Raw genomic sequence first — 26436 nt, 5'->3', positions numbered from 1 at the left:
GTGAGAATTTAAAAAAGTTGGATAATTAGAAGCCAGAGAGTAATTTTTGTTGGAAAGGGAAGAGGGTCTGTACTTAACCCATTGTGTTTATTGTATAATCAATTAGGTATTCATTACCTTAGTATCTGCATAGACTCTCTTAAGGGAGGCTACATTAACTTTTTTTTAGAATAAGTGAAGCTGGGTGTGGTGGCACACATTTTTAATCCTGGGAGGCAGAGGCAGATGGATCTTCGTGAGACCAAGGCCAGCCCGGACTACCTATTGAGTTTCAGGCCAGTTAGTGCTACAGAAAGATCCTGTCTCAAAACGCCCCCCCAACTCTTACTTCTGCCCCCCCCAAATGAATAAATTTAGAAACTAGAGAGCTGACTCAGAGGTTAGGAGCACTGGCTGCTTTTGCAGAGGACCCTGGTACAGTTCCCAGCACCCACATGGTGGCTAACAACAGTCCAGAAGTCCAGTTCCAGAGGATCTATGCCCTCTTTTGACCTCTGTTGACACTGCATGTATGAGTGGACTTACATACATGCAGGCAAAACATACACATAAAAATAAAAATATAAGTGAATTTATTATGTTAAAGATTATCTCTTTCCTAAATAGAAAGTTTTTAAAAATAAGAATTAGCTGCTAACCCTTCCTATGTCAATCACATATATATGAAAATTAAAAAAAAAAAATATATATATATGTAACTTGACAGGCTCTAGAATCATATGTGAGACAAGCCTCTGAGAACACCAGTGAGAGATTATCTAGATTAGGTTAGCTTCTGGTCCTATCTGTAAAGGACTAACTTGATTCAGTTAAAAGGTGTGGGAAGACTCATCCTAAAAGTGGGTGGTGCTATTCCCTGGGCTGGAGTCCCAGACTGCATAAAAAAGAGAAATCCAGGTGAGCGTCAGCACTCATTACTCTCTTCTTCCTGATGAAGGACACAATATGACCAGTTGCTTCAGGTACCTTCTTCTTTGACTTCCTTGCTGTGATGGACTTGCTCTAAACCCTTCTTTCCATTTAAGATGCTTTTGTCAGGGTAGTTTATCTCAGCAACAGAAAAGTAACTAAGACATATTAATATGCCTGTTTTTGCAGGCCTGGGAAGAACTGTATAGAATCTACATTTTGGGGCTGACTTGAGATATGAAATCGTAAGTAGTGAGAACATCTCCGGCAAATGTTAAATTTTTTTTTTCTTCTTCTTTCTGCCTGTTTCTCTTTGCCTCCCTCTTTTATTGTGCTAACAACTGAACCTACAGCCTCAGGTATGCTAGGGTAAACACTATCACAGAGCTGTATCTCCAGCTCAATAAATTTAATTTGTATGAAAAAGTTTCTACTTAATGCATCTCTTCACATCAATAACTATTACTACAAATAATCTGACCAAACATTTTCATAAATGGTAATTATGGACACAAAATTTCAAAATATTGCTCTAAAACCACACTTAACAAGTAGTTACAAATTAGACTAATTTCTGTAATATTCTCCAAATACTTCCTAAAGATATCATTGATACTTAAATCTTTGTGTGAGCTTTTTGAAACTTATATTATAAAACTGCTCAAATAAATATTTAAAAATTAAGAAACATTTTATTTTTGGTTTTAATTGTGTGTGTGTGTGTGTGTGTGTGTGTCTGTGTGTCTGTGTGTGAGTCTCTGTGGGAGTATGTGCCTCTGAGTACAAGTGCTTAAAGGGGCCAGAATCATTAGATTCCCTAGGAGCTGGAATTACAGGCATTGTAAGCCATCTAGAATTGAACTTGGTTCCTCTAGAAGAACGACAAAAGTTCTTTTAACTGATGAGCTCTCTCTTCAGTCCAACACACCAATAATCTTCAGTTCAGGAATTCATAGAGCATACCACAAATACACTCTCAGCAACAGCACTCTTGCACAGAGGCTGAATTCTGAAGAGAATTCAGATAGATTAGATTATGTGCTAGGTAAAAGGTGACTAATAATGCATTTTAATGGTCAGCACTCAGTAGTGCACAGACTACAGAAACAACAGGTGAAAATATGTACTCCAAATAGAAGTGTAATCGTTAGTTCAAAGAAGTGGCACTAACTGTTGTTGGCTGTTAGAACTACTATATTCTAGACCATTGACCAATAACTTAGTTTTAAAAGGATGATCACATGACTAAGGAGGCAGCTCAATGAATAAAGCTCTTGCTAAATAAGTATGAGGACCAGAATTAAGATTCCTAGCACCCATGGAATAAAGCCAGGTGCTTGTGGCAGTTCATCTGTAATACTAGTGCTTAGGTGGCAGACAGGGGATTTCTGAGGCAAGCTGGCTAGCTAGACTAGCCCAATTGACAAGCCTCAATTCAGTGAGAGATCATGCCTGAGTAAATAAACTGGAGATCCACCAAGGAAGATACTTGGCATTAACCTCTAGTCTCCATCCTATGTACACGTGTGTGCCCATACGCATGAACATGCATATTATACCACACACACACATTAAAAAAAAAACCCAGATGCTCACACAAATGGTATAGGATGTTTTTGCATGTACTGAATGTCCTTGAATGTACTGACCCAAGTAATGGAGAATACAGAGTTGGAAGAAAGTAGAGGGAAGAAGGAAATAGTTCCCTTTGCTATAAAGTCAAGGAATTTTGAGACACTTTAGAGTGTCTATGTTAATACTTGATACTGCTGATATTAAATTGCTAAGAACATATGAGGTATGTTAAATGATGATCATGCCACACTTAAAGGATCTCATTTTATTACTTAAATTTTTGTAGACACATTATATGTAATATTCTGATAAAACCTAACACTCAAGTATTTTTGGTACTTTATACACAGATTAAAATATAAGAGATTAAAAATTTTAAAGTTTTCCCTCTATATCATAGGAAATAAAAGAAAGTATCAAAAGGGAATGTGAATGACACTGAGTCTGCTGTTGACCACTTTAGATCCAATAAGGCTCAGAGAAATTAAACAGACATGAATGAGTCACTTTCTCTTTATCTTAACAAATATTAGGTAGCTGGTGGGGCAGAAAAGTTAATACAAAGATTAGGAAACTAGAATTTGAAATTAATATGCTTTTAGTATGTATAATGTAATAAACTATATACTAGTGTACATATTACCACACTAATCAAATCAAATGTAACAGCATCACTTTATATTCAAGATGCTCATACAAAAGACAAAAATAAGTCAGTAATCTAAGTTAGGAGTCATAAATGTATACCTTTCCTAAACATTCAAAATGTATTGGCTTAATTTCAAGGCCAGCCTGGTCTACAAAGTGAGTTCCAGGCCAGCCGGGGCTACAGGGAGACCCTGTCTCAAAAAGACCAAAAAAAAAAAAATATTAGCTTAAAACATGTTCAAAGAGTTAAAAATTATCCCGAAGAATATTAACTATATGAACATTAATCAAATATTTAAGGGTAGAATTTTATGGCTCTTTCAAGAAAGAAAAACATAAGAATTTTTGTTCTTTACCTATATCAAACGTCTGCCTCCCAAGGCTCAGGGATCATTGGGGAGAAGGGACAGAAAGATATGAGTCAGAGGAGGTGTATGACCACAAGGAAATCGTTTTCTAGACAGCTGGTCAGTGACACACATGAACTCACAGCAATGCTGACATCAGGGACAAGTCCCACAAAAGCTCAAACCAGACAAAATCCCAGCATAGATGTGGGGAAGTAGATTAACAATCCCCAACCATACCTGAGGATCTATTGCTGGGAGGGGGCGATTCAGTCTAGTTTAAGTGTGGGACTCTTAGTAGGTTGACCAGGTTACAAAGGGCTTTTGGGGTCACAAATCTGACACTATAGTAATGTGTGTGTGTGTGTGTGTATAAATACAGAAATTTGATGGAGGGTTAGAAATGGTCATCATCAATCTTTTTTTTTTGGTCTTTTTGAGACAGGGTCTCCCTGTAGCCCCAGCTGTCCTGGAACTCACTATTGTAGACCAGGCTGACCTTGAACTCACAGAGATCCACCTACCTCTGCCTCCTGAGTGCTGGGATTAAAGGCGTGCACTACCATGCCTGCATGAGTTCCTAGTTCTTACAAAGTCACTTGCCTTTAGTCTAGAAAAAACTGAATACCAATCATTAAACATGTGTAATCTAGTCATATTTTTCATTAGATATAACATTTACCTTAAAATTTAAAATACGGATTAATTACTAAATATTCACAAATATTTTTTTCCATTAAATTGTATAGTACTTAACTAAAAATACCGGTGTTTTAAAATTTTAAATTTTGTTGGGTAAAAAGATATTTCTTTTTAAAAAAAATATTTTATTATTTTTATTTTATGTATATGAGTGCATTGCATGCATATATGCAAGACCACCTGTGTTGTGCAATGCCCATGGAGGTCAGAAGAGGGCATTGGATCCCCTGGAACTGGAATCAGGGATGGTTGTTAGCTATGTGGGTACTGAGAACCAAACATGGATCCTCTGCAAAAGCAGCCAGTGCTTTTAACCACTGAGCCATCTCTCCAGTCCTTAAAGACACTATTTCTATGCCTTAAAAATCTTGTAACAAGTCAGGCATGGTGGCACATACTTTTAATCCCAGCACTTGGGAGACAGAAGCAGGTAGGATCTCTGTGAGATTGAGACCAGCCTAGGATACACAGCCAGTTCCAGGCCAGCCTGGCTAGAGGGAGACCTTATCTCAAAAAGCCAAAAATAAACAAAACAAAACAAAATCCAAGCCTCCCCAAATCATGTAACAAACATTTAAAGCCATGGAACAGCAATTAAAAACAAAAAACCTCATGGTTAAAACAAGATAAATTTCTAAAAATATTTCTTCACTTTAAATATTTTTTTATACTCCAGTATGTTCCTATCTTTCTAAAAGATAAAACATCAATAAATATAACAAGCAAAAAAAAATTTTGTAGATATCAACTGCAAAAGTATCTCGGCAATAGTCACACTAATTCTTTCACTTAGAAAATACAAACTTCTCTGCAAATAAAACCAAATAACCAATACTACAAAAACAACACAATCCATAACTGTACTTCAACTACAAGTAATAGGAAAATTCATAATCATGTAACTCTGTGGCTGCTGGCTTAGTAACAGAGATTTAAAACGTCTCCAAGATTAGAATGTCATTAAAAACAAAGTAATAGATAAGGATCCTGAGACAAAAAACCAAAACCATCTAACATAGCGTTTGGAAATCAATCTGTGGACTGAAATGACATTTTTATCAAAACCTCTGCATATTGTAACTGTAGCTATACTACTATGCATGTATATATACACAAACATCCTTATCCAGCCATACACTGCCCTCTAATAGGCAGGCATCTAGTCTACTTAGCTAATATGACCATATGAAACATATATATTAAAAATAACTTAAGGGGCTGGAGAGATGGCTCAGCGGTTAAGAGCACTGACTGCTCTTGCAGAGGACCCGGGTTCGATTCCCAGCACCCACATGGCAGCTATGAACTGCCCTTAACTTTAGTTCCAGGGGAATCCGACGCCCTCTTCTGACCTCTGCAGCATTGCACAACAAGGGTGCGCTCACATACATGCAAGCAATACACTCGTACACATAAAATAATAAATAAAATACTATAAAATACTTAAAAACATGTATTAGTATTAAAAGATGTGAAAAAAAGCATGCAAAACAATGTAGTCATTAATAATTTGTAGTTACATCTTTCCCACCCCTCCTCCTGCTGGCACCAACAAGGTCTCACTATGTCACTTGGGCTGGCTTGAGACTCTCTCCACAGACTAAACTGTACTATACCTTCATGCCTCTGCTTTCCAGGTGCTGAATGCTGGGATTACAGGCTTGTGCTGCCACATCCATTTCTTTCTTTTTTAAAAAAATGTTTATTTTTATTTTATGTGTATGAGTGTTTTGCCTACGTGTATTGTAAGTCAACCATATCATTCAATTACTGAGGAGGCCAGAAGAGGGTGTTGGATCCCCTGGAACTAAGGAGAGTTAGTTGCTGTGTGGGTGCTGAGAACCAATGAAAGAGCATCCAGTGCTCTTAACTGCTGAGCCATCTCTCCAGCCAAAGCCCCCTCCTCTCAATGCTCTTTAGGCAGCTGTAAAATACTTTGTTAGAATGGAGCTTAGAAAGCAAGGCTAAGTAAGCTGACAGAGGGAAGCGAGAGAAATATAGTCAAGATAAAGAAAACAAGACAGTACCACTTTCCATCTTTCAACTTCCTCTTCTGAAGGTATATAGTCTTTTTTTTCCTTTCTTTTTTCTTTTTTTTTTTTTTTTGGTCTTTTTGAGACAGCGTCTCCCTGTAGCCCCAGCTGGCCTGGAACTTGATATGCAGACCAGGATGGCCTCAAATGCACAGAGCTCTGCCTGCCTCTGCCTCCTTAGTGCTGGGACTAAAAGTATATGCCACCACGTCCGGCCAGAATATGGTCTTACAGAGAGACTATACAAGCTGCTCCCAAACTTTTGCTGAAAAAATTTTAAAGAAAATCTTCATTTAAAAGAAATAATTTCAGTATTAGTGTCCATATTCTAAACCTCTTTGTATTGCATTAAGAAGTAACTGTAAAAAGATACATTCAAGTAAGCACTACTTTTAAATTTTGCAGGTCTGACTGCCATAACTTGAAAACTAAAAGTCCCCCTAGAAGAGAACGAGTATTAGTGACTCAGAAGGAACTACATTTTCAAGAAATAAAACAAATTAACAATGAGAAGTAAATATTTGATACAAACCAAGTAAAGCATGTCACTTCTTTGAATAAAGAGAAATTTTTTTTTGTAATAACATTGTTTCCACAGAGCTTTTTGGTAAACAAGCTGCACTAGTATGCTACAAAAATAGTAGTAAGTATATCTTCTTTATCTTTTTACTATACTGCAATACTACACAGTTCACTTTTTTTGATGATACAAATTTTCTCTATCCATGATGGACAATACAATACTCAACCACATGTGATTACTGAAAAAATGGATTTTAATAGTTAATTTATATTGATTTCAATTTAAATAGCAAAAAAAAAAGACTTTTGGAACTGGACAGTGTAGTTCTAGTTTTCAAGTATTTGGTTATTTTATATATATATATATATCCAACTTCTTAGGTGAAACTCATGGAATGAAAACTTAAATCAAACTTTTGGCTCTACTGCCTTATGACATAATTATATTAAACACAGGTTAAGTAGGTCTTACCACATGGTATAATTAAAAAACTAAATTTTAAGCACAGTTTTACAAAGGACACAAGATTCTATTTTCTTCGTCAACTGCCATTATATTCTTAGCATTTTATCTTATTCAAGTAAGTAGAGAATTTAATTCAGCTATCATGCAAAAATAACACCAACCCCACTTCCACTAACTTATAATTTAAATCCATTTAAGAAGTAAATACACTACTTACTTTTTTGTATTTTTATATTATAGAACCTATTTTACCAACTGTCTCACCAGAAAAAAAACCTTTTATATATTTATAAATTACAAATTCAAACTATTCATCAATAATTAAATCATAGACAAGTCTGTAAGGAAATCGTGTAAGATACTTAAAAAATTATAAAGATTGTACTTGTATACTATATAACTTTATGGAGATGCTAGAAATTAGGTACCTCATTGTAAAAGAGTATATCTGTACAGTGAAGGTATCTTTTTATAGTAAAATATCTATTCCAATGCATCCTTCACTTGATTAACGAGCAACTTTCAGAAATACCTGAAATAGCTAAAGAATTTCTCTCTCTATAGTCAAACAGAAATTTTTAATTCATGACTACCCTGACTAGTTCAAGTAGGGGTTGGAGAAAAAGGTTCACTAAAAACTTTTTATCTATACTCCTGAAAAAATTTACTGTTGAGTTTTTATAAATGTTCTATTTTCATGTAGCAGCCTTTTCATTTTCACAATTTCCATTGTTTACACTTAGTAAGCTTAAAACTTAATACAATGACAGTATTAAGTATTCTTACCTTTATTTGACTTTGATGGCTTATTCTTGATAGATTTAAGGGAACTTCTTGATTTATCTTCTCTGTCTTTAATTAGTTTCTGGACATCATCCAAAGAGAGTTTCTGCAGGACAACTACGGGCTTAGCTCCTTTATTTAGATCTTCAACTAATCCCATTTTTTCTACTTTGTCTTTCTGCTCTCCTTTGTCCATTTTCTTTGTTTCCTGAGTAATATTGCCATCTTTATCCCTCTTGATTTTTGGAATGACAAAATTTTTCAATGCACCAGACCTGCCCCCCAACAAATAACTTGGAAATTCAGCCTTATTGTCAGGGTGCACTTTATTACTGTCTACTTTACTTCTGTTACCCTCTGTCCTTCGGTCATCTTTACTATTTGGTGATTTAAAACCAGGTTTATCAGGTCTTGATTTGTTAGAATCTCCTTGTCTTACACGAGGACTGTCAGGTCTTGATTTTTGTTCCCCAGATGTTCTGTCCCTCGAGTCCCCTGATTCATGCCTGTGTTTTCTTTCTAGTTTTTCAGTTTTGGAACCATCAGATTTAATGCTATGTTCGTTTCTACTAGAAGATCTCAGCGTTTCTGGTCTTCGAACTCTCGACTGATCCCCTCGATGTCGTTCAGATTCATTCCTGTCATCCGATTTTTGTTTACTATCATGGTCACGTCTTAGTGAATCAGATCGCCCATCAGGTCTCTGCTTTAAGGCTTCTGCTCTTTCTGATTTTAATCGCGGTGAATCAGACTTAATATCCTGTTTATGTTTAGACACGTCAGGCTTTTTCTCTGTTGATGGCTTTCCAGAATCCCTTCTACTTTCATGCCTATGTTTTGGAGTTTCAGGTCGGCCTTCATTTTTTTGCTTTGGAGTTTCAGGCCGACCCTCACCTTTCTGTTTTGGAGTTTCAGGTCGTCCTTCACCCTTCTGTTTTGGGGTTTCAGGACGGCCATCACTCTTTTGTTTTGGAGTTTCAGGCCGCATTTCGCCCTTCTGCTTTGGGGTTTCAGGTCTTGATTTTGTTGTCTCTGACCTGGTATTGTTTTGTTTGCTGTCATTTGGTTTTGTGTCAGATAGTCTATTTTCATTCTGTTTAGGCTCAGCTATGGTGCTCTCACTTTGTTTGCATTCTGTAGTTTTGTTTTCATTCTGTTTAAGTTCTTCTGTTTGGGTCTCAGTTTTATTTTCTAATTTACTTTCACTTGATTTTGTCTCTACCAGTTGGTTTTCATTTGGTTTGGATTCTGACAACCTACTTTCATTCTGTTTCATTTCACTCTTTGAAAGTTCAGGATCAGATTTTTTTTTAGGTGTCTCAGGATGGTTTTCTGGTACAGATTTAAGATTTCCAATATCTTCTTGAAGAATAGAAATGGGTGCATCATTACACTGCTTGATTTCTTCAGGCTTTTTTATGGAGTCTGAATCCTGAGTTACAGAAGCCTGAGAGTCCACTCTTCCTGCCTGATGAAGATCAATGCTAACCATTAATGCTGGCCTTGACCCATTTCCCGTAGAACCCGTCTCCTGAGAAGCTGGTCTATTACCTCCTGTAGCACCCCCAGCCTCCTGTGGGTAAGAATCTTGCTTTCTTTTTTTCAAAGGCTTATCTGAAATTTAAAGATAAATATTCACTATCAGTAACAGACATAGTCTTATAAAAACCATGCAGAATATCTTTTTAAAAATAACTTTTGAAAATGTACTGACTGTAAGTGTAAATATGCAGATATAAAATAGCATAAATGGCATAATACTCTCAAAATCAAAGTTGGAGGAGATCTTTATGCACACTAATCTTTGACATATATTAATGATTATTGTAAAAAAGAATTCAATAGCATTTTAGTATATAAGTATAAGAATACAAAATGAAAAGAACTTATAACACAAACATCAATTTGTTTACATATAAAGAAAAATCAAGTTGTTTTATAAGATGTTATAAATCATATATTCTCACTTAAGATAATTTTAACTGATAATTAGGAGCCCCAAATCTGCCAACATAACAAACTAGAAACACAGTCTTTCACTACATATAAAAATATACATAGAAAAGAATGAAACTAAAAAGAAAATCTAAGTTATGTCACTGAAAAAACGGTAAATGAGAGCAACAAAGAAAACTACTAATTTGCTTTGATGCAGAATTAAAAACTTTTAAGATGTTAACAGTGCAGGTGGAATTTAAAAGCTATGTTAGAAGTAAAAATTAGAGTAAGGAAGCTGTATCATGGGTATTAATTCAGAAGCATGTAACAATTAAAAAAAAAATCCTGTATTTTTGTGTGTATTGTTTGAGTTAAGCTCTTAATATATACCTTAGGCTGGCCTAAAACTCACAATGTAGCCCAGACTGGCCTTGGACTCTGGCTCTTCTCCTGCCAGTCTCCTGCATAGGAGATTATAAGCACGTGCCACCATATTTTACATAGATCAATTCTGCTTAAAGCAACTTCCACTGACAAAAAAGGCTTTTCAACATGAAATTCTAATAGTTTATATTACTGACCATAGTAAGAATTACAGTATTCTAAAATGTAATGACATACTCATAACAACACAAATTAACCACTGCAATAAAATATAGAGGGATTTTTAAAAGCTGTGTATTTCTATGCTTGATTCTAACTTCTAACTCAGAAGATTCCTGGTTTATTGCTTATAAACGGAATCTCTAGTTCTCAAAAATAGTTACATTTATAGTACACCTTGTAGTTTTGGCTACTTTATTTACTTGCTGAACTGTCCAACTATGTTTTAAGAATCGGTTTCAGAACATTAACAAGAGAACCTCTAGATTCTTTTTTTTTTTTTGTAGCCTCAGCTGGACTCGAACTCAAAGCGATCCACCTGCCTCTGCCTCCCAAGTACTGGGACTAAAGATGTGCACCACCATGCCTAGCTCTAGATTCTTTTATATCTATTAATGTGACATATAATTTAAGAAAAATAGTATAAGATTGAAAGTTCAAATTGACAAGTGAAAAGCATCCTTTTATTATAGGGGACAAAAGTTGTGGAAAAAAATTAGTGGTAATACTTCTTTTATACACCAAATTCCATTGTTTTAGTCTCAAAGACAGCAGCTCATTCAATTAAAAAATTTGATCAAACTGAAGATACATCTCAGTGGTAGAATGTTTAATTACCATGCACAAAGCCATGAGTTTGATCCCAGAACTCCACCTCTAAATGTACAATCTGCTGTTTCAGTTACCCAGAAGGTCAAACCTATCATCACACATACTCCACTTTGAAAGCAACTGATAATAATAAAGAATGTTATTATTATCATTACATTGCTTTCCCAAGTTACAAATAACCTGCTAAGAGTTTACATGAAGCTTTTTGCATTAATACCTAAGGAAAAATACTCTAAGAATACTAAAAATGTTTATATAATCCTTTTAACACTGCCACACAAAATTAAACTTTTATTTATTTATTATTTTATGTACATGAGTGTTTTGCCTACATATATGTAAGTGTGCCCATGGTGCAATGCCCCCAGAGTCCAGAAGAGGGCATTGGATCCCCTGGAACTGGAGTTAGCAGATAGCTGTTGGCCACCATGTGGGTGCTGGGAACCAAACCCAGGCCCTCTGCAAGAACAGCCAGTGTTCTTAAGTCCCCACACAAAATTTTTAATCTTGTCATAGGGCACATAAAACAATTACTAGATCACACACAGAAAGCCTTATCAACTTTACGCTTATTCATATAATTTAAGATTTCTATATATTTCAAGGAAATAGACCTATGAGAGTCATTAAAGTAGTAACATACTTCAAAATTACAATGTTGTTATCAGTTTCAGATAGCTGAAGAGTTTTCTTAAATATATGGCTCATTTTCATTAATATGAATAATATGATTTTTTAGAAATAAACATTCGAATAGCTTAGCAAGAAGACTTTAAAAATATTTTCTTTATTATTTTTATTTTTTTTATGTGTATGTGTGTATTGCCTGCATGTGTGTAAGTGCACCCGTGTCATGAAATGACTGCAGAGGTCAGAAGAGGGAGTCGGATCCCCTGAACTGGAGTTACAGACAGTTGTTAGCTGCCATGTGGGTGATTAGGATCCGAACCCGGGTTTTCTGCAAGAACATTCAGTGTTCTTAACTTGTTGAGCTGTCTCTCCAGCACTGCAAGTAGACCTTTAAAAGATTACAAAATACTTAAAAGAATTTATAGAGCATTAGCCTCATTCTAATTTACCTTTTGTAATTAAAATGAAAAGTTGGGCCAGGTGTGGTGGCGCATGCCTTTAATCCCAGCACTTGGGAGGCAGAGGCAGGTGGATTTTTTTTTTTTTTTTTAAAAAAAAAAAAAAAAAAAAAAAAAAAAAAAAAATCAACAACAAAACCGAAAAGAAGAAAAAATTGGCAAATAAATTAATTTCAAAGAAATTTTCATCTTTAATTAACTATCTTAAACTACAGATCCTATGATTATTTATTTATTTTTAATATTTTTGAGACAGGGTTTCCCTATAGCCACAGATGGCCTGGAACTGGCTATATAGCTCAGGCTGGCCTCACTCTCATCAGGATCCACCTGTCTGTGCCTCAGGAGTGCTGGAATTAAAAGCATGCACAACCACACCTGGCTTCTCTGACTATTCAAAAAAAAAGGATTTATACATTAAGAAATGCAGGAAAAGTCTTACTTTTTCCATTATACATAAAATATTGCTGAATACAAAGTTAAATTTCTCTATCTCTTAAGACAAAGTTTTGCTATATAGCTAATGCTGGTGAAGAGCTGGTTATGTCGCCCAGGCTAGCTCCAAATTTTTGGCCTTCCTTTCTCAGCCTCCTGAGTGCTGGGATTATAGGTATCAGGAACCAAGTCAGGCCCTTAATTTGTCAACTACTGTTGTAAAATGAACAAAAATGTTATAATTATTGCTGGGATTTTTGGATATAGAAAGAACAAGTATTCTCTGATTTATGTAGTCTTCTTTATTCCTTTAAGAACTTATTCCTGCAAAGTACTTCTGAATGTGTATGGGCCACTTGTGTCTACCCACTTTTGCTATATTTTCACTATATCAGAACCTTTACCTAATGATAGAAAGCCATCTCTGTGAAGAATAATTTTAGTATTTGGGACACTGAGTACCTTTAAGGCCTCTTCAGGATCAGGAACCTTAACATTAGCTATCAGAATTCACCATACTCCTGAAGAAAATGTATACAAAAGGATAATTTTGAAGTCATTTGTCATCTAGCTATGAATACTCTGAAAATAAGATCCAGCCATCTAGAAATTTCAGTGTTTCTTATGCTTATAAGAAAAAAAAAGATGTATCACTTAAATAGAATTTAAGCAAAAACTAAAAACACTTAAAAGGAGAATTCACAGTAATAAAATATACAGTAGTCCATTAGGACAAATGAAAATATCTGAGACCTAAACCAGAGCACAAGCTGGTGGCTCACCCTGTCCCAAATCCTAGTATCTCTATTTCAAATAACAGTAGTTAATACAGGTTGACTATCACTTATCTGAATTGCTTGGGACTTAAATATATCTGATTTTAGAGTTTTTCAGATTTTGGAATATTTGCTGGATGTTACCAGCTGAACATCCCTAACCTAAAAATATTAAATTTACAATGCTTTGAAATGTGACGCTCAAGGAGTTTTATATTTCAGAGCATTTCAGAGTTTTTGGATCAAAGATACTCAAACTGTAATTAAATTCTTATTATAAGGGCTACAGTCTAAGAGTACGTCAGCATTAGTGAAACTAGGCCATTCCTTATACTTGCTAACATGGAAAATGGACAAAATGAAATAGGTAAAGATAAACAAAGAAATTCCCTCTGCCTAAAAGAAAGCAGTCAATAGCACATGGAGAGAGAAATTTCTGCATTATGTCATCCCCAAAGCAAAGACAGTCTTTTAAAATTCATTTATACAATTACAGATGTTAGAAGTATGAGCAAAACAGACTGAGAGAGAAAGTATTTTGGGAATATTGTAACACTGGGTAACCCAATTATCCTTATTAGTGTGTGTGTCTAAAGATGAAGAGGTCAAAGCGACATAAATACCCAGCAACTAGGAAAATGTTTCCTGTGTGTGGAATCAGGGTAATATTGGGTTTTACCACAATCTAGTTGTATTCAAGACTATGTTTGCTGAACTTTCTAATCTTACTTATAAAAAACAGGGTTTTTGTTGTTGTTCTGTTTTGTATTTCTGAGACAAAGTTTCACTATGTAGCCCTCACTACCTAGTAGAACTTGCTATGTAGACAACAACACAACTGGGCAGATACAGGCTTTTGATTTCTGTTTTTTGACAAAAATCGTTCTCATATATCAAATAAATATAATGGCAAACAAACTCAGACTCTAGAATAGAGCTCTCAACAAAACTACACAGACTATTCAAGTAGTTGGTTTGCTCCTTATTATCAGTAATACAACAGTTGTGAAAAAGTTTTCAGTGCTGCCAGGCATGGTGGCACATGCCTTTAATCTTAGCACTCTGGAGGCAAAGGTGAGCTTGAGGCTAGCCTGGTATACATAGCAGATTACAGGCCTCCCAGGGCTATAAACTGAGCTCCTATCTTTAAAATATAAAACAAAATAAAATCAAATCTCAGTATATAAGTATATATCAGCATATATTCTGAATTTTAGAATATAGTCAACTTTGGAATTTAGTCTTAAAACTCAAAAAAAGTAACTGTAAGAAATGATGAATTAATTTCCAAGTATTTCATCTTTCGAGGGATGACTCATGAAACTGCTACTTCAGAAAAATTTCACTTTAACTTGTAACCTCACGTATGACCTTAGAACACCATACATATATACACCTTTAACCTTCTGAAATTTTAATAAAACTTACTAAGACATAATAAAAATTGGCCAACAGGAAAACAACTTAGAAACGACAACTCTAATATGAAGTTAGTAAAACCTTCTTTAAACCTTACAGTAACAGAAAATTCTGTGAATCTTCTCTAAAACTATGCTAGCTCTGTTCTTGGATCTTTTCAGTACATCTGTTATGGCCACAAAATCACAGATTAGAGAGAAAACTATTTAGGTAATTAAAGTAAAAAAATATATAACTTTACTTGCACTGCACTTAAAAATATTTATATTCTTTTTGTTTACATGTGTGTGACTATGTACATGTATGTTTGGATGCCAGCAGAGGCCAGAAGAGGGTGTTGAATCCCCTAGAGCTGGAGTTACAGCTGGTTGTGAGTTGCCCAATATAGGTGTTGGGAACCAAACTCCTGTCCTCTGCAAGAGCAGTAAGTGCTCTTAATTGCTAAACCACCTCTCTTTCCCCTCATTCTACTTTGAAAATACAATCTCTGGTTTAAACAAATGTGATATAATGAAAATACAGAAAAGTTAAAAAGTTTTGTTTTTGCTATTATCAACAATTACTAAGAACCATTTAAATAGGGGCTGGAGAGACGGCTCAGGGGCTAAGAGTACCGGCTGCTCTTGCAGAAGACCCTGGTTCGAATTCCAGCACCTACATGACAGCTAACATCCATCCATAACTCCAGTTCCAGGGGATCCGACGCCCTCTTCTAACCTCTAACTTACATACATGCAGGCTTAACACTCATACACATAAAACAAAAATAAACAAACACAAAACAAAACAAAAACCATTTAAATATGTTCCTTTTTTTCCAGAACAGAATTTGCCATAACACAGACTGTCACACAGAAATCCAGTTCTCTAAATAACTACTATTTCTGGTTAACCAATCACAATTTTGAGTATTTCTTGCAAAATTACCATAGTACTCAGAAATTTTGCATCAATTAATATTATAAAGAGAGGCTGAATAATAGTGTTCTCTTCATTTGGCATAAATACACTTTTATTAGAAGTCAGAGGAAGAGCCAGTCTGGTGGGGCTTGACTTTAATCCCAGCACTCTGGAGGCAGAGGCAGGTTGATCATTGTGAGATAAGATGAGCCAAATTTACACAGCAAGTTCGAGGCAGGGAGACCCTGTCTTAAAAAGACCACCCCCCCCCAAAAAAAAAGTGAAATCATAAAAAAAAGAAAAAAAGCCCAAAACTTCCAAAAGTTTCTTTTGCAACAGATGGTGACTAGGTGACTATTACAGAGTTCCACAACTGGTCACAGAGAATCAGTGTCTGTGAAAAGCTCAACCCTAAGTGACACATCTATGATGGAACCTTTATACCTAAGGCTTGTAGAACAAAAGGGAGAGAGAATTCTAATGCATCTCTCAACTCTCATCAACAAAGCTCCCTCATGCAACAGATGGCAATGAACACAAAAGGTCACAAATGGCCAAAGCATACTGAATAAGAGTCTGCAGAGTGTGGGCCCTTGGACAGGACTCCTACATTAAACTCCACCCACCCAGGGCTCAAGGACCATGGTGGATGGGGGGCGGATTCTAAGAGTCAGGGGAGGAAGTGCATGACCATATAGAAATAGAAGCTCCTGGGATCTTGTGCCTATGAATCTACAGCAATGGTGTCAACATGCACAAAACACAGTCAAACTCAACCAATAAAAACCTAGCATATAACTGGGTAAATGGGCAGCAGGCCCCTATTTCAGCCAAAGAACTACTGGCAGCTGATTATTGCTGGGTGAGAAAGATCTGGTCTTCTTTAAGAGAGAGACTCTAGATAGGCTGACTAGATCCCATTGGATAAACTTGCATTGAAGGATGTCTAGGCATACTAACTTGACTCGATAGGCCTCAATATAAATGACAGAATGCATGAAATCCAGTGGCGGGGGGTGGCTATGGAATGGTAAGGATGGAAGAGGAGGTATAAAGATGATTAAGATGGGGTTGGGGATTTAGCTCAGTGGTAGAGTGCTTGCCTAGCAAGCGCAAGGCCCTGGGTTCGGTTCTCAACTCCGGAAAAATAAAATAAAATAAAATAAAATAAAATAAAGATGATTAAGATGTTTTGTATGAAATATACAAAAATTCAATAAAAAATATACAAAGAAATCCCCTCCAGTTCTTTAGCCAGTAAAATATTTTTATAATCTTTCTTATACCTATTTATGGTTTACTTTGCAATGTAAAGTAAACACTGCAGTGTTAAAAAAAAAAGTCTGGCATGGAGCTTACGCTATATAGTATAGCATAATAATTTCTAAAAATAGCCTATTCCTTTAATAATGTCAAAGAGTCATGATAAAAAGATATAAGTTGAACCATCAGCATGTTTCTTAGATCAGGAACACAGTTATTATTGATGATCTTATCACATAATGAATACGGTAAATAAAGTAAGCTCTACTTAATGCCAATAAATTGTATTCTATAAATACTGAGGAATATAAGAATTGTGCCTCAAACTAAAATATTTTGAGTCACAAAAGTAAATTATAAACATGCTTTAGACTTGGATAGTCAAACATGTACAAACATTTGTAAAGAAATTATATTAGCAATTTCAATCATTGATTCGTCTGTCTTGTTTAAAATATTGAAGAGATTTTTGTACCTGTTTACCACAACAATTAAGAACTTGCTACTTACTTTTATTTGGTTATAAAGGATGAAGTAAGCCTATAAGCTTATAAGTAAGCATGCCTTCAAACTCTGTCCCTAGTATACACTAGTAAGATAAAAGAGAGCACTTAATTGTAATCACCATCAAAACGTCCATGATTCTGAGGGTTTGCTATTCAGAACTGGCTTAAAACTGTCCAAAATTACTTATTAAAAAATGCAAAAAACGTATTTTCAAACAGGAAGAATTCTAAACCAAGTGCACTACGTAACTGCCTAGTAAGCATATACACATAAGCTCTCCTTGGATGCACCTGCTCACCCCCGCCCCCCCCAATACATATATTTTGAGACAGTCTGGCATGGAGCTTACTCTATATAGTACAGTCTAATTTCTGATTCATAGCAATCTTCTGGCCTCTGCTCCCAAGTGCTGGGATTATATGTGTGAACCATCATACTTGGTTTGTACTTGCTTTACATAATTCTATGGTAGTGACCTTATTTGGGAAGAAAAAAAAGATGTACAATTTTATCAGCATAACTTAAAGAAAACACATGTAATATTGAAATGGTAATGCTTATTTTAGGTAAAATTGCATAGAACAAAATTGTTAATATGTGAACAGAATTCCAAATCTGAGATAGTTGCTTCAAATAAAAAAAAGACATTAAGAATTTCTGAGGTGTAACTATTAGTAAAAACAATTGCACATCAAAAAAGACAATAATTATCACAGAACTGCCCAGATGAGTTTCAAAAACGAGATTATATTACCTTTATCTTGAACTTCTTTTGAAAAGCGCTCCCTTTCAATAGCTGATTCTCTCTCTATTCGCTCAATTTCAGCCAATGCATCCAATTCTACTTCATCATATATAGGTCCCTGTTGTGATACCTGTTGCTGATTTTGCACCACAGAAGTCTGGGGTTGTTTTGTAGCAACTGAAGTGTTCTGTTGTAAAACAGGCACTTGATTTGCTGGAAGGAATGCTGTTTGTTCTTGCTGCGACAAACACTGAGCAGCATTTAGTGGGCGGTTTATATCCTGTGGAGTAATGGGTGTTTTTGAAGTCTGTCCTGGATACTGCACATTAAAAGGAATATCATTTTCTGAAACATTGCTATTTTCCATACCAGAAAGCATATCCTCTTGCTGGTCCATATCTGATGATCTTACACGAGAAAGTCTTAACGTAAGTTTAGTAGAGTCCTTGGATGGAGAACTAATTATATCATACATTGCAGCTTTCTCATTCTGGTCTTTTTCATCCTTGCCTAATTTCATTTTCTTTTGCTTTTTTTGTTTTCTCTCTGGAGAATCTAGCAAGATGTCTGGTGGAACATCTCGAGGTGATGAACAAGGTAGAGACTGAGATTGCAGAATTAAAGGTGGTCTTGATCCTAGAAAAATAATTCAACAGAAATAAACAACTGAGGCCATTGAAACAGTTTCTTTTAATGTGATAAAATATTTAATAGTAACATAGAAAAATTAGAACAGATATTAAGAAATTATCTAACCAAAGCTACTGTGAATTAGAACTGTATAGGATACTTTACATACAAATCCACTTAATTTTTGAGCCAAGGCCTCATGTTGCCCAGGCTGGCCTTGAACACACGATTCTTTTGTCATCACCTCTCATACACTGCAATTACAGGTATGTACCACCATGTCTAGTTAATTAACTTAATTTTAAAACATTCTGGACCATTATCATCATAATTTTTCTCAAAAGGAACACGAAGTTTGTAGAAGTCAAGAAATTTTTCTCAGGGCTACAGAGATGGCTCAGTGGTTAAAAGCACTGGCTCCTCTGGCAGAGGATCCAGGTTCGGTTCCTAACACCCATCTGGTGGCTAACAACCGTCCATAACTCCAGTTCCAGAGGATCCAATGCCCTCTTCTGATCTCTATGGGCAATGTATGACATGGGTGTACTTAAACTTATATATATATGCTAAGCAATAAACTCATATACATAAAAGTAATAAGTATTAAAAAATAAGAAATTTCTCTAAAGTTAAACAGCTAGCAAGCATGAAAAGCTTAGAATCAGATTTCTCTACATCTGAATTGTGTGAATGTTAAAGTGGTACTATGTTTTCCTATTTCAAGTTTATGTGGCAAAAATATACTTTAGAACTAACTTCAGATTTCAACAATTTATCTAAAAATCCAATTAAAATAGCTGACAATGCACTCACCCTTTAAAAGTAGTTGGAAAATAATCTTTTAAGTTTAGATATCTGATACATATTTATAATACTTTTTATTATTTCTATTTGAAGTTTTCATTCATTTATCTATCTATCCATCAGCCACCCTCCAAGTATCAGAAGAAAAGTGGGCTAGTTATTTATATTAACCATCTATTCCTTTGTTCTCCCTTCCTGGCAGACAAAAATAATTTCTTATCTTGACAAAACTTGAGTGATATTTAACGGTGATGGCTAACCTATAAATACAATCATTTTCCAAGTTGTTTTCTCTTTTAGAAGCTGGTTTTTTAAAGTTTTATTAGAAAATTAGTAGCAAAATAAAAAAGTTACCAAGAACAACAATGGTATTTTCAGCAAATCAGTATTCAGTCATATCCAACTTCCAGTGTGCTATTGGTCAAAAGAACCAAAAAGGAAGACCAGCTCTCACAATGACTGCCCAAAGGGACAACACTTAATGGACTCATGGAATACAGAAATGATTCCTGCTATTTCAATACATAGAAAGTTGAACACACACACATCCACCATGAAGACAAAAACCATGCTTCTTGTCCCTAACCCTTCAAATTACCCTTTCACGTTCTTGATTCTAAATATAGTATATCCACACATGAGTTTGTTTACATATGTACATGCATACATTACAGGCTAAGAACTACATATGAGGGGGAGATGGAGAGATGGCTCAGCAGTTAAGAGCACTGGCTGCTCTTCCAGAGGACCCAGGTTTGGTTCCCAGCACACAATCACCCATAACTACAGTTCCTGGGGATCTGATGCCTGCTTCTGGCTTCTGCAGACATTGCATGACATGGGTGTACTTACAGACATGCAGGCAAAACACTCATACACATAAGAAAAAGAAAAGAACTGCTTATGAGGGAAGTGTGGTTTCTTAGCTTCTGACACTGGATCATGTCACTTAATATTATACATGAAGTCCATCCATTTTACTACAGCTTTTTAAATTTCATTTTTCTTTAGAGCAGAATGATATTCCATTATTTATACACACAAATATTTTATAATACTCTATTATATAAATACAATTATTTTCGAAGTTGTTTTCTCTTTTAGAAGCTGATTTTAAAAAGTTTTATTAGAAAACTATATATATATATATATATATATCTATCTCCCAGATTTTCATTATCCATCTCTTGATGGAAAACTAGGTTGGTTCCATTTTCCTGCTGTAGTGAAAATAATAGCAATAAACATGAGGACACAAATACCTCTATGTAAGATATGGAGTTTTCTGGATACATGCCCAGGAATGACTCAACTGGGTCATACTGACAACCATATTTTTAATTTTTTGAGGAACCTCTAAATGATACCCATAATGGCTGTACTAATTTGTACTCCTATCAGAAGCAAATCAGGATTTCTCTTTCTCTACATGCACTTCAACATTTGTTGTCGAATTTCTTGACAACAGCCATTCTGACTGGATTAAGACAGTATCTCAAAGAAGTTTAAATTTACATTTCCCTGATAATTAGGAATGTTGAATACTTTTTAAAAATAGTTGCTTTGTATTTCTTTTTCTGAAAAACTGTCTATTTAATTTGTTTGTCCAGTTTTTGAATGGTAGTTTTATTTTCTTGGTATTTCATTTTTGCAGTTCTTTGTGTATTCTGGATATTACCCCCTGTCTGATACATATGGTATATAGTAAAGATTTTTTTCTTCCATTCTGCGGATTGCGTAGTGTGTTCTGCCTAGGAAAAAATATACAATGAGACAATGATTTCTAAGGATAGAAATCTTGAGAAAGGAGTGTAGAGAAGAGCTTTTAAAAAATGTCAATGAGGGGCTGGAGAGATAGCTCAGTGGTTAAGAGCACTGAGTGCTCTTGCAGAGGACCTGGGTTCAAATCCCAACACCCACATGGTGGTAACTCCAGTTCCAGCAGATCTGACACCCTCTTCTGATCTCTATGGGCAATGTACAACATAGGTGCACTTACATACATGCAGGCAATACACTCATACACATAAAAGTAATAAAATATTAAAAATAAAAAATGTCAATGAAAATAGTAAGAGGAAAATAGGCAAGCTCAATATGAAATAAGGTCTATTTTGGGGTGTGTGTGGCAGTATGAACAGACAGGCTTGATAAAAGATTTCAAACATTTTAAGAGAGGTTAAGAAGGTTATGATTTTGAAAGACTATTGGATTTATCAATAAGAATGATGCTGTATATACCTAATATACTATAAATTGTTTACTGGGCTTTAAAGAACACAGAATGAATGACTTAATGAACAGGAACAGATTTAAATACCTAGATACATGATCTAGACCTTGAAAATGAAAGAAATTATAATAATAATACCTTTAGGAGTTCCATCGCTTCCAGCAGGGGAGCACACTGGTTGTGGAGACCTCAAGGGGAAAGATGCAGCATTTCTCATTGTTGAAGAATCAGCATCCTAAAGGGAAAAACATAAAATTTATATCTTGAATGATAGGAGATGTATTTTAGAAATCTTAAAGAGAACTAATAAGAGACAAATTATTGACAGGTAAACTGAAATACAATAGCATAATTCTTCAACACTTTCCTGTTTTCTTGATGGTATATCCTAGAAGAATTGAAATTACATCCAAAAGAATCAACAGCCTAAGCATGGCAACGAATAAAGAAAACTGTATCAGGAGTATGCTCCATTTTGGTTTGCTATTCTACAAATGTTGTGGCCAGCACTCTATGAGGTTGTAAATGTCTTAAAAGCAGAATTCATTGTCATCTGTTATTTTTATTTTATTTTTTATGTCTTTTTGAAGCAGGGTCTTCCTGTAGCCCCAGCTGTCCTGGAACTCACTATGTAGACCAGGCTGGCCTTGAACTCACAGAGATCCGCCTGCCTCTGCCTCCCAAGTACTGGGACTACAGGTATGTGCCACCATACCCGGTGTTACTTATTTTTACTTTATGTGTATGACTGTTTTGTCTTCAGGTATGTATGTGCACCACTTGCATGCAAAGCCCAAGGAGACCAGAAGAAAGCATCATGTCTCCTGGGACTGGAGTTATATAGATAGTTGTGAACTAGGTAGGTCCTCTGCAAATGAAGTAAGTGCTCTTATACACTGAGCTACCTCTCTAGCCCCTCCGTTATCTTCAGATATATGCAGTTTACATAAATACAGCAAAAGTTCATACAAGAAAAATTTCCACAATGCAAAATATTTTAATAACGTCAAGATGACATTAAATATTGGGGGAGAGGGAGCACACATGAGGTGCCACTTTGAACAAATCTTAGAAGGGGAAAAAAGCTAAATACTAACAAATGAAAGTTCATCACACAAGAGAATATTTTGGTGTGAGCACTATTAACTTAAAACTAAGATTTAATTCTGTTCTACAGCCTAAGCTCTGTGGGAACAGGAGTCAAAGTGTTCCTAGATTTTTAGAATCTAGTATAATCCTCAATGTATAGAAGATCTTCTTTGAATTGTGGCACAAAAATGCCAGGTTATGAGACAAATAGAACTGTTACCTCCATGATAATACATTACATACATCACTACTTAGCCTGTGCACCATATGTAGGTAGTCGTCGCTTGAGCCATGTCTAGGATTATCAGCATGATGGTTAGCTGAATTTCCAGATAATGGACCAGAAACTTTGTTATCGTGGATGTTTCTCAAGCCACCAGCAACGATGGGACTTGATACGGATGCTGGAATAAGAATTTTTAAAATTATAAAAATAAACTGGTCAAATTCTTATAAAAGAATTTAAGAAATATTTTAAGCATACAGAACTTATAAAGAATGTAATCAGCATTCATGTAGTTATCCTTGACTACACAGCAAGGCTGAAGCCAGCCTGAGCTACTTAAAGCTCTCAACAATCCCCAAAAACACTGAGTACAAATCTTAACTCTGTGATAGATGGCATTCAGATCTATTTTTTAAAAAGAAGTACAATATTATAGATATGGGCAGAAATCTCTAGATAGCAGTGTTTCCCTCTTACTCTCATCTCTCTCTCTCCTCTATTCCACAGTAGGGAGTATTATGACTTTAGATTTTGTTTTACTTATCATATCTTTGTACTTTCATTGTAAATAAATATATTGTCAAATAATATGCAGCACTGTTTTGCAGATAATTTTCTAAATGCTATATTTATAAAGCTTTCTATAATTTGCTTTTAAAATCCTTTTAAAAAGATTTATTCTTTAAGTATATGAATGCTTTGTCTGCATTAATATATGTGTACCATGTGAGTGCAATGCCTACAGAGCCCAGAAAAGGGTGTTGGATCCCCTGGAATTTGAGTTACAGACAGTTATGAGCTGCCATGTACGCTGAGAACCGAACTTGGGTTGTCTGCAAGAGCAGCAAGTACTCTTAACTGCTGAGCCATCTCTCCAGCCCCGTGTTTTTCTTCTTTGAGACGGTGTTTGATACAGTCCAGGATTACCTCCAAGTTGCTATGTACCTGAGGATTACCTTGAACTTTTGACCTTCTTGCTCCATTTCCCAAGTGCTGGGATTATAGACCTCTGCCACCACTCCTAATTTTATGTAATGCTAGGACTTTATGCCTTCTGGGCATATAACTTGCTTTTTAATTCAATATATATATATGCAGTTTAAAATTAATTTGTTTTAAATAAATAATTATATATATTCTGCTGTATAATGTATACAACATATTTATTCATTCTTAGATTAGAATGTTTAAATTATTTAAAATATTGGTTGTCATTGTTCATGACATATACATGTCTTTTTATAAATGTGTATGAACTCTAAAGACTAATACCAACAAATAACATTACTAGTTATGCACATTTTTAAGCCTTTTCCCTTTTCTTGTTTTTGGTCTTTTTGAGACAGGGTCTCCCTGTAGCCCCAGCTGGTCTGGAATTCACTTTGTAGACCAGGCTGGCCTTGAACTCATAGAGATCCACCTGCCTCTGCCTCCCAAGTGCTGGGATTAAAGACGTGTTCCACCATGCCTGGCATTTTTAGGCCTTTCTAAATATTAACAAAAAGCTTTACAAATTACTTAGGTATCTTAATATCCATCAGTAATATATGAGAATTCCCACTATATGCTTATCAACAATTTCTGTCACTCTGAGGGTAGAAAATATTGATACTTTAATTTACATTTCCTTAAATACTAGTAAAGCAAGCAATTTTTCATGTGTACAGCCTCTCAGATTCCCTCCATTGTACAGAGTCCTAAGAATAGTTTTCCATATTTTCTTAGAAATGTTTTACAAAAATAAAATTTATTTTAAAGTATATTTAAGTATAGTATAGGTTAATGATCCAATTTTACTCCCCTTGCTCACATAGAAACTGTCTTAGTACAATTACTTGAACAAATACCCCCCCGCCCCTGTTAAGATATAATATTACATATATGAAGTTTTCATTTGCTTATGGATATGTTCCTAGATTCTTGATCAGGCTATAATTTACCCTGTTGTTACTTTTCCATGTCTGTACTATTTTTACAACAAATTTTGATTCCTGTTGGACTGAACTACTATGCCGCATTCCTCTTTAAAATTATCCCATCTAAACTGGGCATGGTGGCACATGCTTTTAATCCCAGCACTCGGGAGGCAGAGGCAGGCAGATCTCTGTGAGTTCAAGGCCAGCATGGTCTACATAGTGAGTTCCAGGTCAGCTGGTACTACTGGGAGACCATGTCTCAAAAAGACAAAAAAATAAACAAACAACCCCCCCTCAACCAAACAATCCTATCTATTCTAGGACCTTTATTCACACATGTGAATTTTTAGAATTTGTTCAAGTTTCACAATCATACCTGCTTCAGATTTCTGGTAATGCATATTTAGTTTATAGTTTTTTTTTTTTTTTTTGGTTTTTTTGAAACAGGGTCTCCCTGCAGCCCCAGCTGTCCTGGAACTCACTATGTAGACCAGGCTGGCCTTGAACTCACAGAGATAACCCTGCCTCTGCCTCCTGAGTGCTGGGATTAAAGGCGTGTGCCACGCCTAGCTTAGTTTACAGATTTTAGAAAAGTAATATTGACCTTACTGAATCTTCTTAATCATGACGACCACATGATTTCACTTTTAGGGTTTTCCTTGATCTTTTTTGTTTTATAATTTTGTTGACAAGGGTCATATACATCTTTCATTAATTATTAAGCATCCTGTAGTTTGTTTTTTTTTTTTTTTTGAGTGCTAATGACAGTTAAATTTTATACTTGTAATTTCTTACTGGAATATAAAATGTTAATTTTATTTCTATTAATATATCCAACAATTATATAGAATGCTCTTATTAACTCTATATTTTCTGTATCTTCTTTTGAATTTTCCTCTCTATGATAATTCTATTACCTGAAAATGACATTTTGTTTCTTCCTTACCAATAGTTAGGTGTGTGTGTTTATTCAAACAGAGATATTATGACATATAGGTAGATAATACTCTAATATGCTTCTTTTTCTGTGCTGGCTAGGATACCCATCGCTCACCAAGTTAGAGTGGTCATTATAGGGACTCATGTCCTGCACATGATTTCAAAGAAATAGTTCTAGATTTTTATCACTAGATGGATAACCTTTATCAGGAAAAGATATACTATTCAACTCTCATTCTGTAAAGTTTTAAAACTAATGAATGGAAGTTAAATTACTTTGAATACTCCTTTGGCACCTATTAAGGGGTTCACAAGATCTCCCTGACTC

The 26436-nt window shown here is 35.2% G+C and overlaps 1 protein-coding gene across 3 annotated transcripts in view; it reads right to left on the bottom strand.

Annotated features, from left to right (window-relative positions):
- The window catches only part of Nipbl (NIPBL cohesin loading factor), a 185678-nt gene that overhangs the window by 69071 nt on the left and 90171 nt on the right, over nt 1-26436 (bottom strand). For all 3 annotated transcript variants that reach the window (XM_017800336.2, XM_029567775.1, XM_029567776.1), the window contains exons 7-10: nt 23271-23431; nt 22077-22173; nt 18281-18907; nt 7989-9599 (exon numbers count right to left, since the gene is read on the bottom strand). In XM_017800336.2, the coding sequence (XP_017655825.2) occupies nt 7989-9599; nt 18281-18907; nt 22077-22173; nt 23271-23431 (2496 nt within the window). The remainder of the gene's footprint in view (nt 1-7988; nt 9600-18280; nt 18908-22076; nt 22174-23270; nt 23432-26436) is intronic.

Source organism: Nannospalax galili, unplaced genomic scaffold (assembly GCF_000622305.1).
Source record: "Nannospalax galili isolate Female #2095 unplaced genomic scaffold, S.galili_v1.0 scaffold139, whole genome shotgun sequence".
Lineage (NCBI taxonomy): Eukaryota > Metazoa > Chordata > Mammalia > Rodentia > Spalacidae > Nannospalax > Nannospalax galili.
This window is presented reverse-complemented; position numbering and strand designations above follow the sequence as displayed.